At 41.3% G+C, this 17715-nt stretch overlaps 1 protein-coding gene across 2 annotated transcripts; it reads left to right on the forward strand.

Moving 5' to 3' along the window:
- The first annotated feature begins 4819 nt into the window (after nucleotides 1–4819).
- LOC112567933 lies at nucleotides 4820–13715 on the forward strand. Of its 2 annotated transcripts, XM_025244835.1 has the most exons (7): nucleotides 4820–5051; nucleotides 7461–7566; nucleotides 7805–7982; nucleotides 8483–8494; nucleotides 12365–12383; nucleotides 12695–12764; nucleotides 12944–13715. In XM_025244835.1, the coding sequence occupies exons 1-7, from the start codon at nucleotides 4997–4999 to the stop codon at nucleotides 13152–13154; spliced, it is 651 nt and encodes a 216-aa protein (XP_025100620.1). In that variant the 5' UTR covers nucleotides 4820–4996; the 3' UTR covers nucleotides 13155–13715. The 2 variants fall into 2 exon arrangements, with proteins under 2 accessions (XP_025100620.1, XP_025100628.1); XM_025244843.1 differs by lacking the exon at nucleotides 8483–8494 and having other exon boundaries at nucleotides 4825–5051.
- The last annotated feature ends 4000 nt before the right edge of the window (nucleotides 13716–17715 follow it).

The following is a 17715-nucleotide window of genomic DNA, read 5'->3' on the forward strand; positions in this document are numbered from 1 at the left end:
GGCAGTTGCATAGGCGGTCTTAACGAGTTAAGACCGCAGTTAAGCCAGGGTGGACTGCTGTCTGTCTGCCAAGACCAATGCTTATCTCTTGCGAAGTTCTCCGCTGTTAGTCTCGGCGAGCCGTAACAAAGAATGTGAGTAAACCGGAAGCTTTCTTGTCTCATGCCTCGTTTTAGCAGTCAACTGGAAAATCGTCTGCCAGCAGTCCAGGGGTATTAGTTCGTGGTTCGGCTCTGTGACCATGCAGGCACGAGACTCTGCTGAAGGCTGTCCTTCAACGCACCTTAAAAGATCGAGGTCGACACTGATGTGGCCGAAGGAAAAAAATTAATGACTTACAGACGTGAAGGAGTTCACTGGTTTTTTTCCCCCGTGCAGTCACCACTGCTCGAGGCAGGCCCAAACGTTGTCAGCTATTCATGTTCTTTCCCCCAACGACTGGTATAAGGGAAAAACTAATGAAAAAGGATTATTTCAACTTATAACAGAGAGACTAATGTCACGACATTAAAGTAGTATCCAACAATCCAAGGCTTTAAGTGGTGAACAACTACAAAAACAGTAGTGATAGAGAAAAAGAGAGAAAATCGTTGTAATCTTTGATTATAATTATCAAAACGATGTGCATGTATAGATATAAGTTCCTGTGTTTAATACCTTATATATCCCTTGTCCGCGTCTACGTCGACTGCCTTAAAAGTTATTTATGAAACGGTTTGCATTTTGTACCATCAGCTGAAACAAATTGTAGGAAAAAAATTCTGAATAGTCTAATATTTCTTTACTGTTCGCAGAAAAGAGTTGTGTCTCTCCATATAACAATTTGCACGAGAGCTCTTTAATGGTGAAAAACCACATAAACATCACAATCTATCATTAAACAAACCAACTAACATACTAAAATATTCAAACCAGTTACTCGTTCACTCATCAAACATGAAATAAGACTTCTAATAATAAGCAAGTTAAGCTATTGTAGCCGGAGTGACGATGTCTCTCTATAAAGGCCAACGTATGCGGCCTCCCCTTAGGGCCAATTAAAGTCAGTTCGTTCCTCTTTGGTGTTCCCAGGGAAGAGAACGGAAGTTCCCAAGGAGACTTTTTCCACTAAAATTATAGCTCTCGTGCGTCGAGTGCGTTGTCTAATATCTACCTCGCGTTGTGTTCTTTTTTCTTCCATCCACTACACACCCGCACTCAGCTGACCTTTTCCCAGACTAAAGTGTCTTTTCTTCTGTGCCGTCAGCTCCTCGGATCTTCATGTGTGTTTTCTCTCTGTTACTGTGTCACAACTACACGGACACCACAAATCTCACTCTCGCTAGTGACACACGTTCACCTCATTCACACGACGAGGACATACGTACGCTAGCATTCGTTCGGAGTGACACGCTCACACAGGTAAATAAGTTCAAAGACATATTTATTTACATAGTTTACACATGCAACTACTATATCTTTTCTAACCTACCTATAGTGTACTAGAACCTAGCACCTAACTCCCCGGGTGGGGAAAGAGGGGGTTGAGTGACGTCAGCGCTTCCCAGCGGACCAAAACACCTTGCGGCAGGATGGTACTGCTCACTTGCTCAGGACCAAAGTTTAGCTGCTTTTCCAAGCAGGACCAGCCTCCTATCGGTTAACAGGTGCAAGCACTGATGTCTGCCTGCTATTTATACTGGACAGCTTGGGTGCTAATTCACCCGCTGTTGCCGTCCGTCTCGCGCTGCGCCGCTCGCTCGACCAAGTGATGGGGTGGATGGAAGGGGATGCGGGGTGGAGGGAACAAAGCACTTTAGAGGTACACGCCTGCCCTAAACAAGCGCTCCACTTCACTATAATACATATTATCCAGTAACAGACACACGACTGCTGCAGGAATATATAAAGATCTAAAAAGCACTGCTCTCTACTGGGAGAGGCGGATGGTAAATCTCTAAACAACCCTTGTCAGTATCTGATGGAGCTCTGTAGTTTCAAGAGGATTTATGGGTTGTTGGCAATAGGCATAATTAACCTACCTTTTTCACAAGTCTCTAGATTTGGACCAACAGACAAACTGCAATATTAAAAGCATTCCCATATAACCTATTAATATCACCTTGTCCTTTCATAATTCTTGTAACTTACATAGAAATATCGCTTGAAACCCACTTACTCGGTAACGTTTTTATTATTATTTGTTCTACACCTGATGTATGTTTGCTATGTTTATTTTAACGCTTGACTGAAGGGAAGCCACTCGGCACTCAACGTCTGTCGTCGTCCGTTCTGTGCAGATCGAAACAATAAGGAGTTATCTATCTTGAAGAGGTGGCATCCAGCAGTCAATAAAAGACTTAAACAAATCTAATAAGCGGCTATTCTTCTTACGTTAGCAGCCAGAACATGGCAGAACGATTGTTTGTTTGAGTGTTTGCCACAAAATCATATGGTTTCATATTTTATAGACTTCAAGAGAAGATCAATGCCTGGGCGCTGGGGAACTGGTTGTGGCTATAAATTGCAAAGGAAAAAAAAATTAAATGTCTGGAGAAGACTGTAAAAAATAATAGATAAAGCTGGAAGTCAGTAAACGTGTTCCATTGAAAGTATGTTATGCTGAAAAATTTTTTACCCTCATGTTGTATGCCACAAAAAAAAGTATATTATTGATCTTATTGATTGTGCAAGCACTTAGGGAGTGGCAGGTATCCTAAAAGGGATATCTTAGAATGTGATAAAGTATCGGCTTTCCATCATTATTTCTGAAATGTTCTATAAATGCATGTAATTGAGATGATTTCATTTAAGACACTAAGGTGGAAATTGTTTTTTAAGCTCTTGTGTTTATTGAGTAATATTAGATCTTTTAAAATAATGATGTATTTACTTATTTCTGTAAGCTGTTGAAATATTAAATGTAGTATGTTATAATTATTATTTGATTGTTACCATCATTACCATATATTTATATAATTATTGTCTGTACAGCCACAGTTTAATGCAAAAAAGTAAAAATTGCATTGTTCATCAGATTAGTGAACTGTAAATGCTGAATGGATACACACGCTGCTGTAATGATAAAGCCAGATGTAGAGAGGAGAGCAGGTCACACATTCTATTGATTATATGCTTCATTTGCAGATACATGCAATATGTACAATTTCCAGGAGAGATCCTGACAAGCATACAGCAAACAGTTGTAATATTGTTCAGTGCTGGAACACACTCTCCTTCATGGTGCAAAACATCAACTAATGCTACTGCATATTGTCAATTTTTTTTAGTATGGGAAATACAAAACAAATGGTGATTAACTTCGGCAAAAATGGAAACGATGACAGTACAGACAGTTACTGTTAAACTTAGGTCATTTAATGTGTGCTACAAGGTGTTATGCATGTTTTGTTGTTGTTAAATCACTGATTTTATACATGTATGTCTGCTGGGGACTGAATGGGTAAACAAGTGATGTAGGTTAATAAATTAATTAGGAGAACTGTATATCTGTTGGCCAAAGTCTAGATTTGGCTGACTCTATTGGTTAGCAGATGAACCTCCTATGAAGGTTAGAAGCATCATATTTCATGTTAAACACCCCATATATACCACCCTCTTGAAATTGCATAACTCCTTTAGTTACAGATTTGTCCTCCCCCAATGAAGAATGGGGAGTTTTAAATCCTGATTTATTTCACCAATCAGGTATCTGAACCTTAAGACAGCAACTGTTAAACCACGAGGTATCTGTGTTGCTCCTATAAAATTGTTTTGCACAGTATATATTTTTACTTGCTTGCTGTTATTATTATTCCTGTTTAATGTGTGGATGAGTGACTGTCATATATCATCAATATTTGTTTTCTAATGAATGAATAGCTATAGTTAGTATCTTTTGCGTTTGTTTATTTTTTTATGATTGTGATGTTTATGAGGCTTTTTATTACTGACAAACTCTGGTGGAGTGGCAACCACAAGGATCAAGAAGTTGTAATAGTTGACAGTAGATCATCTGAATTCAGTAAGTTGCACAGTACCCTGTATTAAGCTTGAAAAATAAATGATTAAGTCCTGAAAAAAGAGTTTATTATATTAGGATCTTATAACTCAGTGAGATTTTGAGTAGGTTTTGTCCTCTGCAGGATAACGATAATAGAGTATACACAGAAGGAACAAAATATATTTGGGCTTAAGTAAAATATGTAAACACCTAGATTTCAAAAGTGAAATCAGCCAGTTATATCATAACTGTAAAAAAAAAAACATAGACGTAATCTCGTCTGTAACGCCAACTGGAGCAGGAATAATGCCAGCATTTGACTTGCTTTTGGTCGGAGGCATGACGAAATGAAACAATATATATAGTTGACTTTGTTTCATCTCTTTGCACATTTTTCAAGATCCGCCAGATCATTCAGAACTAATCACAACCTTTATGACTGATTGTAGATCGCTGGCTCCATGCTCCCTTGTTGCCCTGTGTCTACAACCAAAAGACTTACCCTAGCAAAATCCTTTCTTTTCCCACTTGATTTGAGTAAAGTTGTTCTTTTTTTAACAAAAATGGTCTGCTCCGTGAGGAACATGCACGTACAACTATGTCTCTGCTGTAGATGTCTATACCACACATATCATAATATTGCATTGCATGTCTTCCTGTGACATGTGCTAACTCTCGCCTTTTCTATGGCATTTGTGTCAAATGACCCGTTGCATGGTGGCTGTCTGTTGAGAAAAGAGCTTATTGGTTCACAGATGTACGCGATGTACAGTGAACACGGAAGAAGGTAGGAGGACTGAAGCCACACCGAGAGAAAGGTGATATGACGTCACGTAGGACTGACACCAAGAGTGTAGCCAACGAGATTGATATGAGTCGACGAGACTGGGCGTGTTCGCCACACACGGCAGGCACTGCTCACTGTCAGGTGTGTACTCACCTGTGTCACAGCACCTAGCTCAGCGCACCCGTTAGTATTCTCTACATTTCGGCGCTTGTGCCACGCAGCAGGAAATGGTGTCTTTCAAGGAATGGCTGTCCATTGCTTTGTCTTTTCATCTGCTGCCAGGTAAGCGTTGCATTTGCGGGGGTTGGACAGGGCACGAGAGTGTCCTGGCTTTGATTTGTTGGCATGGCAAGCGTCGCGACCCCCCAACTCCCTCTACGCACAGGTAGTGATCAGGGACAATAGAAAAAAATGTTCTGTTTATGTACAGACGTGTGTGTGTTGTACGAGTGTTAGAACCAGGAAGGATCGACATTATCTGACGGTGGATTTTTTCCAACAAAATATTAAGGCAGCGCTGAAAAAGTTCATCAGGAAATGTACTAGAATAGAAACTAGAATGTAGGGGATGGAGTTTTTATTGTAGCCTCCTACCTTTCTTTCAATTGCTGATTTTTTTCTTTCATCTCATTTTTTGTAGATGTAATAATAGATTGCTCATTGCGCCTAACAATAACTCTGTATGGACAGCCTCTGTACGTAAAATATTCAATGCCATGTAGTCTCACCCGTTTGGAGGTTAGAAGAATGGTAAACATTTTCTGTGATGAATGATAAGAATAGGATTGCGGTATACTGCTATTGCGAGTTAAGACCTGCCAAATCAGAACAATACAATCAGTGTTGTACAAACGACCGTGTTAACAGCCTCAGTACAGTTGCGGGTATTTATAAGCGTAGCTCCTAATCGTGCAAACTGGAGGCACTTGTTATGCTGGTTGAATTTTGTTGCCACTAGTTTGTAATTCTTTGCATTATAATGTCAACGCCAGGACAATAGAACTAGTAAGTGAACGAGCTCAGTAAAAGAAAAAAAAGTTGCATTAAAAGATACAGAGGTTAGTGAGTGGCAAAACTAAAAAAAAAGGTTCTGGAACAAGATTTGTGAAGGCTGTTTTTACCCCCTTAAATGTTATACAATATGTAACAGATTTTAGTTTAGGCTAAATAATAATAATAACAAAATTGATATATATATAGCGCTTTACCCCACCATCACAGTCAGGCTCAAGTCGCTATACAAAAAAAGAAAAAAAGCTGGTCTCAAAAGCAAAGTGTTGATTGTGAGCCCTCTTAGTGCGACTACTCGTTAAACAGGATGAATGCCATCAGCGTGTCTGCTATGTACAGCCTTTCCGAACCTTCGTAGACGACGGCCCAGTCACCGACATAGAGACGAATGTTGACTCTTCTGATGATGAAGGCATATCTCAGAGTTTGCTCCAGTTGTACAGATGCGGCGGGCACAAGGAGTAAGAACCACGTACATGGACATATAAACCTGCATGATGTAGGTCGCTGTTGATATGGTAAGACAGTTGTCGCCTTTTGAGGACACCGTCTGGTGTCTGCAAGCTTCAAAAACCATTTCATATGTTGTAAAAGTTTGTGGAACTTCTACAACTGCATAGACGCAGTTTATCGGAGAGATTGCAGCCAGCCCTGTAAACAGATGCCGCATGCAGAGAAAGATTCATCGGAATACTGCATTCGAAGTTTTAAGGCAACATAATTGAGAACAGAGCACAACCCTGGCACTGAGCAAGCGAACGTGACAGCAGTCCAGGAAACATGCACAGGGCAAGATGCAGGATGACACGAAGCTCATCTGTCACCAGACTGAAGTGCATCCATCCAAAATATATTTTACACAGAGTGTAAAAAGTACATGGTTTGTGAATCAGAAAATGGTACACAGTGCCTGAAAATTTTAAAGTGTCGGTAAAGGACAGTTATTATAATCCATAATCAAAAACCCAAAGCAAGAGGACAAAACGAAGAACAGGACACAGACACTGTTAGTGGATGGAGATGTCTGTTGGAAGCAATGACGCAGCAACAAGCATTGAAAAACAATTCATAACAGAGGCTAATGGCACCACAAACATCAGAGATCAGTAGGAGACACCACAAGTAGACATAGACTAATGGACAAGACGAGACAAAACGACCGAGAGAGCTTGTCCCCTCCAGCCATGCATGATGTGTAGACAGTAATAACCATACAGACATAATAAGAAGTGTACAAACGGTAATATTAGTGTGAAATGAGAAATTTGTACACAGTAATACTTACTTGATCTATACACATTGATGTACCGTGTATATATACTGTAATACGTGATGTATGCAAGCACAATGATTCGTGATTTGTATAGAAATACTCAATGTATACAGACAATAACAGGGGCTGTACGTGTACCAACACATTAAAACAGTACATATCAACAGTAGTACATTATGTGTACGTTAATTGGTGATTGTATAGACACATTAATATGCAAAGTGTCGAAACAGCAGTAACTGTTATACGAATAAACACTATTACCTTAAGTTATATTTGCATATTGCTGTATTAATATGTAATGGCGTTTGAACGTTGTCACAAGGTTATTATGTTATTATGCGGTAGAATTGTGCTGACTATATGATCTCCGTCTGAATCGTTATTAACTGTTCTCCTTCCTTCAGTGGTGAGCGCCGACACCTACAACCTGGGCGGCTTGGTTGCAGCATCTGTCGTCGCATTCGTCCTCCTTGTGGTTATCATCGCCATGCTCATTCTTGGCACTCTCTGGTGAGTGCAGGGGCAGTGGGTGGGAGAGGGATGAACGAGTCTCAAAATATGTGTGTGTGTGTGCATATATCTGTATACAGTGTGCGTTTATGTATGTACAGATGTATATGTATGTGCATGGATTATAGATGCATATATATGCATATTAGTGTATAGATGTGTACACAAATGTATAAATGCGTATACGTGTGTGTATTTATATATGCGTGTATGTATCAAACATTTTTATTTCATTCAGGAATGACTGGTATCCTGCTGTTCAAAAGGCACGTGGGAAGGTGAAAGTTCCGCGTGATTTCGGGAAAAAGAAGGAAGACACACGATTGCGCTGCTGGCAGGTAGTAGTGCAGGTTCTGTCATCGCTTACTCCGAGATTGGCGCGCCCCCTACCGCTGTTAACAGAGCACGTGACACGGGTAAGAATGCAGGAATTATGTCGTCTGATGAGTCTCGTCTGTCTCTTTCGATATGTCAACAACCGTGTATGGTGTCTCCTCGTGAATCCGTTAGTCTGTTTCGTGGAAGTTTTGAGGTGGGTTATGGAGAATGTAAAAATAACGAATACACGCTAAAGCTACTAAAAAGCTCGTAGTAGGATACAGTTAATCCACTGTCTGTGCTAATCTTATTTAAACGGTACTTTACCTCAGTGATTTTTTGTCAGGCCGGCCAGCACGTGCATGTCCATTGTTGTGCTGGCATGTCACCTGCTCTGTGTTCTAGACTGGAGTTGATATAAAAGTAAGCTAGCTCTCAACAAACCGCACATCTTGAAATGTCTCTTGATAAACATAAATGACTCGTTTGTCGCCATGTGTATGGATATGGAATGGGCATTTCCAAATGTGTGTATGTTTTTGTATGTTGATATATATTTACATATGCACGTGTGCGTGTGCGTGTGTGTGTGTTACAGATGTACCGAAAGGTGAGTGTGACGTTAAACAATTTGTAGTCTAAGTATCAGTTGACTTCACTAATAACCTTTCACTGGTGGGATCTTCCGTTTCTGTTGTCCTTGCGGTCACTGTCCACATATTTGTACATGCTTAGCTGATGTAGTGCCTCGGGTGTCGTCAGCAGCCTGACTTGCCTAACAATGTACGGGAGATCCAGGTTTGCTGTCCTTCCAATGATGGCAAAGAAGTCACTGCAATAGCTATATTGCTGTATATCCTGTAGGAAGGCCACGCTTTCTGTTTGTCTTTCAATGTGTGTGTGTTTGTCCGCGAGTTGAGTTATTGTGTTCACTGGACGATGGATAGCAATGTTGAGCTATATTAACTCCTCTTGCTGATATAGACAGTCGTCTCAGAACGTTGACCAAAATCAAAAGAAAAACAAACGTTTACAAAGAGTACATAAACACTAAACAACAATCTTATAAAAGCACATAAACAGTATAGCAGAAGTTATGAAAAATTATAGCAGAAAATAAATCTATCAAAAGTTTTAAAGTTCGAAGAATATTGCAAGTTATACAACTATATCAACAGTATACAAAAATTTCTACAAATATTTATATAACAAGTTATACAAGTAGGCAAACAGTGGTAAAAAGATAAAGGTCTTCAGATTACTTTTTCAGATCGTTAGAGGGTGAGGTGAGAGACCTCCCTATTCTCGTCCATTTTTATGGGAGGGCGGTGCCTATCTCCTCTCCCTTGTTGTCATACCTTCCCTAACCCTCTATAGTCTATATAGAGTCAGGTACCCAATCTTATAAAAGCACATACAAAGTATATCAGAAGTTATGCAAGTATTTGAACACTATAACAGAAGTCAGGAAAAGGTATATAAACAGCATAATATGCAAAGTATATAAAGTCTCAAAGTTATACAAATATTTACTCATAAATACAAATATTACTAGTTATACAACTATATAAACAGTACATAAAAAGCTCTACAAATATTTACATAACAAGGGCAGGGCTTCTGCTAAGGCTAAATTCTTTGGGGTCCCAGGGACCCCTTCTTCAGATTTTAAGGGGTCCCTGTTCTTCGCCCTAATTTGAAGGGGACCCCATTGACGAAAATTGAAGGGGTCCTCCGAACTTTTAATGCGTACTGTACGCAATTTTTTGCGTAAGCAGAAGCCCTGTAAGGGAGTGAAGTTTCAGAAACCTCCCTTTTCTCAAGGCCAGCTTTATGGGAGGGCGGTGACTATCTCCTCCCCTTCGCTGCCATACCTTCCCCAACCCTCTAGAGAGTCAGGTACCCATATTGTCAGCTGGGTCGACTGGGGTGGGAAAGTTTGCTGCACTACACGGATATCACACAGGCGCCTGTCAGTTCGCTATCTACTCCCCTGAATAGTGGGTAGCAAACATTAGCAAACATGAGAAAAGTGCGCTGTGTATGCGCACAACAACACGCACAAGCATGCAAAATCTTAGAACTGCGTGCGTACCTCCCTGGATTTATCTCGGGCCAGCATTTACCCATTTTCTATCCTCAGCTGCTTTATTGTTCCCAACCCTCTGCAGAGTAAGGTTACTAAGTATGGGTCGACTGGGGGAAGTGCACTGTGTCAAACAGGTATTGAGTTACTTTGTGTTCGTACCTTCGTATTCAGACGCCTTTGAAATATCCACTTCTATCCATTTCTATCACCTAGGTATCGGAAACCGCATATAAAAGTGGGGCGAAGGAGGGAATTAAAGAAAAAATTCTCTCATTTCATTCTGTTATTCTAAATTGCTTTTTTATGGACTGATTTCGTCGCTCGATTCAATGCTGGCAGCCATTTGTTACTAAGAATAGTCCCTGGACGTCAGCAAAGGGACCGCTGTTACACGTTTGTCATCATGTAACTGGGGTGGCCGTTACCAGTCGTAGGGGAGAGCTGATGGAGTTCGCATTTGTGAACTCACGTCTGCCGGGACCGTCTTGGGTCCGCCTGAGGTCCCCCACTGGACAGCCAGTCCACTCATTCATGTTGGGTTCGCCGTCACCTTGGAGGATTGTCGTGGCCAGGGTGTCAAGTCGGGTAACATGACCGAACCACCAGTAGCAACCAGAGACTCTCTGAACTGCCTGTCTGCTACAGTAGTGGTCGAAATAGTCAGTTGTGCTTCAATAACGAAGAAGTCAAAATAAATTGAAGTGTTAGTTCTATAAATCTTCAATCAAGCTTAGCAATGGCAGAATAAGCATGACCAAGCACAAGTGAAGACGATAAAGAAAAGCATCAGGATATGATTTTCAAGAGTTTTATTTCAACATTTGAAATGAATTTGAATATAAATGTGCTTAAAGTTATGGTTCCTAGAATGAAAGCAGACTGGTTGATCTGCCTACTACGACCCCTGTCAGTTCCAATCTGAATTTGGTGGATTTTAGTGAGTCTTAACAGTTAGGTTTTATTGTATGTTCAATTATTCTTATCTCTTCCTACTTATTTGTGTTCTTTGCTTTATTGTTTATCATATGATGTGCTGTATTGGCGCCTTTGATCTTTAGGCAGGTGCCATTTCAATTATTTGTATTTCTATTCTTATTAGCAGGCCTTTTAACAATTTTACTAACGCACATGCACCTGAAGAAGAATCTGCTGCTAAAGCAAACATCTGGCACAGACCACTACCCGCCAAACGCACAGTAACGGTCTGAAAACAATAGTGACATCATTATCAAGTTATGAGTGCTCCAAACAGATCTGCCGCCCCCAGAATTGATATCACAATCTGAGCTTTGTGCCCAAATAGCCATTCCAAGCTGACACTTGCACAGGCATGAGCCAGCAAGAGGATAAATGTGCCGACAGGCTAGTCAGTGCAGTTAGGGTTCAATTAAATTTTCCGGTGACTATTTCACTTTCAGGGACCACCCCAAGGTCTCATTGTAGCAAATGGTGTTTCGGGATTTCTGCGCAATTCTAGTCTGTCCATGGGTATCTTGAGACCACCTGGACATGCTTGACATGGTTATCTTGCAGAAAGCTTAGATCGTGCAGCGCGGACTCACGTACGGACATACGTACACTCGTACATACTCAGTCATGTAGGATAGTTCCTGAATCACTGACACTGCTTTACTGGAAGTCCAGTAACAGATATGCATGAGCACTAATAATGCGATTACCATAATCTGTAAAAATCATATGATGTAGCAGAAAGTGTTTCATTATATATTGTTATTGTAGCTTGTTAATGTTTTGTCTTATGTTTTCTTGTGTCTTTTGGTGTTCGCTGGGCATAGAAAGGCGCCTTAAAGTTCCATGCTTAGAACGCACCGCACTACTTACTGTACTTGCAATAGTAACTCGGTAAGAATTGTAATGGTGTATGATTAAAAAAGCATATTTTTTCACAACTGCTTATTAAAGTGCAGTTAGGCTTGGTTCGATGATCTTTTGTTCCAGTCACACTAGTAGAAAATACTAAGAGACTCCGTATTATTGGTACTTTTTCTCAAAAAAGGGATTTCACACATTTCCGGGAATTCCTGAGACTTTCAAAATTTGATTAACACGCATTAACTGTTGCAGTAGTCTCAACTAATTTGATTTCATTATCATGTTGCCTACAATTCGAAAATAAAGATTGTGTACAGATTAAAGTATCACATACATTCACATTCCTTTGCTGTTATTAAGCGCACGCACACATGATCTAGCTTATAGACCACCCTGTGATTTGTTTTTAACCCACCGTCTTCACATTCAGAAATTTCATTGTTGTCCTGTTTCAAATTCCATGCTTCTTTAACAAATTCTGAGCTTAGTGACAATATAGCTCTACAGTAACTACATTTTTGAAATATTTTAATTTTAATCATATGTTTCTTATTACAGCTTCGTGGGTCAGCGGATGGTAAGTGATGTTATTTGTCTGCAGGCTGTACATCAAAGACTGTAATTAGTAAGAGGCAGCATGGGAGACTATATGTAAACTACAGATAAAAAGCACACAAATTATAATGTCTATATAATATGACCTGGTTGGCAGACGGGTATTTTTTTATTGTAACTTTATATCTACTTGTGAATTTAATAGAGTGGGTATGTGTATATGTGTATGGATGCGCATTTGGCATTATGTGCCATCGTGCATCTGTGTGTTCGCACTCGTGTGTGTGTCTTTGTTTTGCGTGCACGAGCTCGTACTTGGTTGTATTGTCTCAGGGGCAGTTCACATGCTGCTGGTCCCAGGAGCGGTTCACATACTGCTGGTCCCAGACTGTACGAGGAGAAGGTGAGAAACTGTTGCTTCTTACTGCAAGTGACAGCTTTTGATCCCCATTTGACCCCGAGAGGTCACCGAGTTCACACGAGCCTACTAGAAGCACTGTGTTAGTGTGGTGACGTATACTGTTACCTGTGTGGTGACGAGCATTATGGTCCCGGTGGTGACGTATGGTGCCCTGTGTGCAGGGTGCGAGCCTACAGTTGGGAGAGGAAGCCACTGATGATTTCCAGATCGAACATCTGTGGTGGACAACGAGACGCTGGACCTGGGGCCTTTCCACGACATCGACCCTCTGCGTCACGTGTCGCCAGCCGCTGCCATGAAGATTGTCGACCCGACGTACGACGAGGCTGTGTACTCCGTTGTCACGCGAGATTCGTCTCCGGAGGTCGGTGAATCCCAAAGTGGTGATGGAGGTGATGAGGCTGCAGACAAACATCCATCGCGTCCTGCGAGCGGAGTATCCTTAAAGTCGGAAGGTGTCACGTCCTTTGCCAGTCGTGACCACACCCTCGTGGCTCTGTGATAGTCTTCCGGTTTCTTGTTCCATCCCCAGTGCTATTCCAGGAAAGGAACAAAGAACCCATTTTTTCTGTCAACACCTGCGTTTGGGTTTCAATGATAAATGTTATCAGTGGACACAGTGACCACTTCCTACACTCCATGCGCAAAACTAAATTGACGGATTTAAATTCCGAAGTTTTGTACATCCAGCATTCCTGTATATTCCACCACGTCAACAGTTCTGTACATCTTCTTTGCTTTAAAATATATGTTTGATAATAGCTTTATGCCTTCCTGTGTTTTACAGTAATAAGCCTGCACGTGCTTGCACATTCATTAATACGGTTTAGCTTATCCACCTGATTAATTTTGCTTATTTGTACTCCTTACAGAAGCAGTTTGACATTTTTCTACTTTATTGTATTTTTTCCCCTTCATTTAAGGGCATCAAAACTATTTAAAAGTTCTGTTCATCCCACTGCAAGCAGTACTCGCTTCTGTACATTACTGTCAAGGACTAGATGAAAGGAGCTCGGACGCAGTGGCCAACTGCCTGTTTTATTACAGATTGTTGCTATCATTTTTGTAATGTATTGAGTGCACACTTAAGAGCTTCTTCACATGATGCCACAGTTGTTTGGTTTGCTCAAAGGAGAAAAGTTTATCGTATCAGTTTGTTGTGTCCAACAATTCCAAAATTAAGGCTAAGTTTATTCTTTTACTTATGCATCGAGACAGTAACATGTAATGTCGCTATCAGAGAATCACATCCGTGAACCTGTTTCGTGCTTGTGATGTCTTCTACACTTGAGTGAGGCAGTATTACTGTCCTAGGTACTTGAATGAGGCAGTATTACTGCCCTCCATTAACTTGAGTCAGTACCGCTGCACTTGAATAAGACAACATTACTGTAGTCTGTACTTGTGAGACAATTTTGTTGTGCATCGTTACACTTTTTAGGCCCCACTATTTGGAATTTTCTACTCTCCAATAGTAGTATGTTGGAAGCTTTCAAGCCTGGGATCGAAGTCCGCTGTTTCAAACATAATCCAGTGAACTCTTGCGCTCGCCTCTCAGTTTCTCTCCTTTTCATCTATCTAAGCATTTCGTTCATGTTCACCACTCTGTCGTCTTTATGCTTTTGTTTTCTGTTAATTTAATTTGCTCGTTTCTATTTTTTGTTTCATGGCACATTGAGGTCGCCTGCACACCGGGAAATGCTCTTCTAAAATGTAATAATTGTAGAGGCAGTAGAGTGAGACAGTATAGGTGAGATACAGTCTGGGCTGGCATGTACCTAGGTTTGGTCTTCTCGTTGTCATTGCGATCCATGCCTCAGGGCTATTAGGACTAGTTCATGTCTGATCCTATATCCTCTGGAATGTGCACCACCATGGGACGATGCACTCGTCGTGAGTGATGAAACTGGACAGACGGAAAGGAGCGAGACGAGGCTGCACACACAGCTCTGATCTCATTAAGATGAGACATAAGTGGCTTTCTTGGGTTGGATCATAATACACTGCTGTTTGTATGTATCACGGCTGTCACTGAATCACATGACAACATTTTCATGCAGATGATGTTTTTCTTTCAGACCACTAGTTGTGTAAATCAGTTCTGTGAGAGGTGTACATTTGTAGAACAATCTCTCAGTGCAAACAGCCTTCACACACCGTGTCACCATAGGGATTTTTAAAAATCCCAGTTAACATGCGACCAGACCTTACACGCCTAGAATATAATAACCCCTACAACACGGGTATAGTCGTGTCACCAGGCTATGTCCTTTTTATTACGGGGTGTGGGCGGGGACATCAATGTTAAGAACAAAAACATTTTTGTGGGTGGTTGTACAACGTTTTTAAGTTTGTTTTACTATGCTGTATAATTGGTATCAATGTGCTTTTATGCAAAATTTAACTGTGATTTACTTGAATTAAAAAATATGTATGTCTATAGTGTTGTTTATTACCGTCTTTGAGTCAGTTGCTGTGTGATTTTGTGTGATGTACTGGTTAATTAGCAGATTTTTTTTTTTGGTGTGTTGTTCCGATTGACTGACTAAGGGCAGATCAGTTTACTGAGCTGATTAGTTTACATTTCTGTAATTAGAGAAGTTTTAAACATGCACTTCAAGCTCACATAATATTATGCACACAGAGCGCTTCAGTCCTCCTGTCTACTTTAGCCTGTCTACATGAAGAAGAGAAACAGCTACAGCTACCTGAACTGATAAGATTCTTAAACGAGTATCTTCAGTGTTGTAAGTAGCGTATTCATTGTACAACTTTCTGTAGCTATGGAGATGGCTGTGGTCTGCTGAGTCTGGTGCAGGTGGTGTTGGTTTATAGACTTTGTGTAGTCAAAATGGTCGATGCCCTCAACACGAAAAGACTCTGTCCTCTTATCTGGGCCTGGCCTAGAATAACACCAGTAAATAAACATTCTTGAAATTCCCCAGATAAACATATTCCTTAAAAACCTTAAAAATATCTTTTAGTATCACAGGTGTTCATGAAGTGCACTACTTTCCATTTAAGTGTGATATGATGTGATGGTCCCCATTATCTGAGTGAACTTGTCCATGAATATAGAATGATGAATGTTAAGAAGCGGACTGAAATGAAACTTTACACTCTTGAGCCACATCAACAAAAAGCTTCAGCATTCAGTTTTGACTTCCAGGATCCCCTGTTGTCACAATGTCTTTTTACCTGAAGGGGTGCGGCAGCCACCACACCTATCACAACTTTTATGGCGAGCTAGACAGCCAGCCTACCTTCACTTGAGGGGCAAGAACTACGGCGGGTCTCAGTAATGGTTGTGTACAGCACTGGTTTACTGACAGCTGGCGAGCAGGACACTGATAAATAAGTAAGAATCCATGACGAGGAGTCGATCGACTCTCCGAGATGACTTGACCACTGCTACGAGTTGACAACCGCTGGCAATTAAGAATCCACCACTGTCAAGGTTCATTACACATCAAATCCGAGACATCGTCTACCACTCAGTTCTATGAAGAAAGCTGCACCTCAATATGGCATTCTTCATGAGACATACCCTGGTTATGTGTTTGTGTGTGGCAGTTTTTATCTCATCCTAATGTAAAAGTTTGCTAAAAAGTTGCCACATTCCAAAGTCAGCCGGTGCTGAAAGTGACACCTGAATAATCTAATGTGGTCCGATTTGAACACATGGTGTGATAATCTTAATAGAAAATCTTGAGATAATTTTACAAGAGAACTTTTAAAAGTTATAGTGAGCTTTGTCAAGTAGTCAATGCTTAAAAACCCTGGACACTGATGGCTTCTGCCTCTGCGAAGAGTTAAAATACAGCTTATTGTGACAAACACATTGGAGCATTTGCTCTCTGGTCGCAGTAAACAATTCAGAACTCTGAAAGTCAGCTGACAGGGCTACTTGGTGGGTGCTACAGCAGCCTTATCCAGCAAGTGGATTGCGCAAGGTCTCAAGAAGCAAAGTGACTGGAAGGCTGCGAGGCCGTGTACGCCGTCAGCCACTTCTCTCTTTTTTTAATGCGTTTGCAGGGTACTCAGGGTACTCAGGGTACTCGGGGTACTCGGGGTGTACAATACTTTTGCGCTAATGACAGCTAAACACTAACATTCGGGGACACACACAGCTCGGCACCAAGTAGTTCGTTAGACTAAGGCAGGAATAGTGTCCTCAGTGTGTAGGCAGCAGCTCCGACTCGAATCAGCCATCGCTTGTGAAGAGCTTTCTCATGTGAGAGGACCATACCCCGATGTGATCGATACGCCAAGCGCTGTTGGATCGTTCACTTTTGTTTGTCAATAATCACTTGTGTTTTCTGTCATCTCCCTCCTCTCCCCAACTCCCCATCTTTCCTCCTTTCCAAGGATGGCCTACCATCTACTGGCTAAGTTTTAGTCTCGCCTTGCGAAATCCGCCTTGTGAACTTCTCTATTCTCGTTTGAGTTTTTCTTCTTTATCTCATTTATCTCCGCGCAGCTTGTCTGCTTCTCTCCCGCTTTGTGTCAACCTGTTCTGTGTCTATGCATTGGGGTGGCTTCCGTGTCATCAGAACAGTTAAAACAACTCGTGTATAAAGAGAGATTCACGACTTCCCCTCCCACCCCTGGTGCCTCCCCATCCTCCTCGAAGTCTGACAGCGGCGTCGTTGTCGCACTCACGATGTGCCGAGCTGAGAGGCAAACAGGAAGTTCGAGCCAACGAAGCGTAACGACGTCACACAACAGTAGGGAATATAAGACACTCCCCTCGCCTTGGGCTAACCGAGTTCAGTCTAAAGACGAGAATCGTGTTGTTCTGGAATGTGCAAGTGGATGTTTATGTTTGAAAACTTTATTGCGCAAAACGCAGCGTATCCAGTGTTGGTTGGTTGGTTTATTCAGTAGGAATTTACTTTCACTTTGAGGTGATTTCGCACTATCGGGTAGAGAG

The sequence above is a fragment of the Pomacea canaliculata genome, linkage group LG1 (genome assembly GCF_003073045.1).
Source record: "Pomacea canaliculata isolate SZHN2017 linkage group LG1, ASM307304v1, whole genome shotgun sequence".
Lineage (NCBI taxonomy): Eukaryota > Metazoa > Mollusca > Gastropoda > Architaenioglossa > Ampullariidae > Pomacea > Pomacea canaliculata.

Coding starts and splice junctions, on each gene's coding strand:
- LOC112567933 (XM_025244835.1), top strand. CDS start 4,997: ATGGTGTCTTTCAAGGAATGGCTGTCCATTGCTTTGTCTTTTCATCTG. Junction 7,567..7,804: donor CTCATTCTTGGCACTCTCTG/GTGAGTGCAGGG, acceptor TATTTCATTCAG/GAATGACTGGTATCCTGCTG. Junction 12,765..12,943: donor CCAGACTGTACGAGGAGAAG/GTGAGAAACTGT, acceptor CCCTGTGTGCAG/GGTGCGAGCCTACAGTTGGG.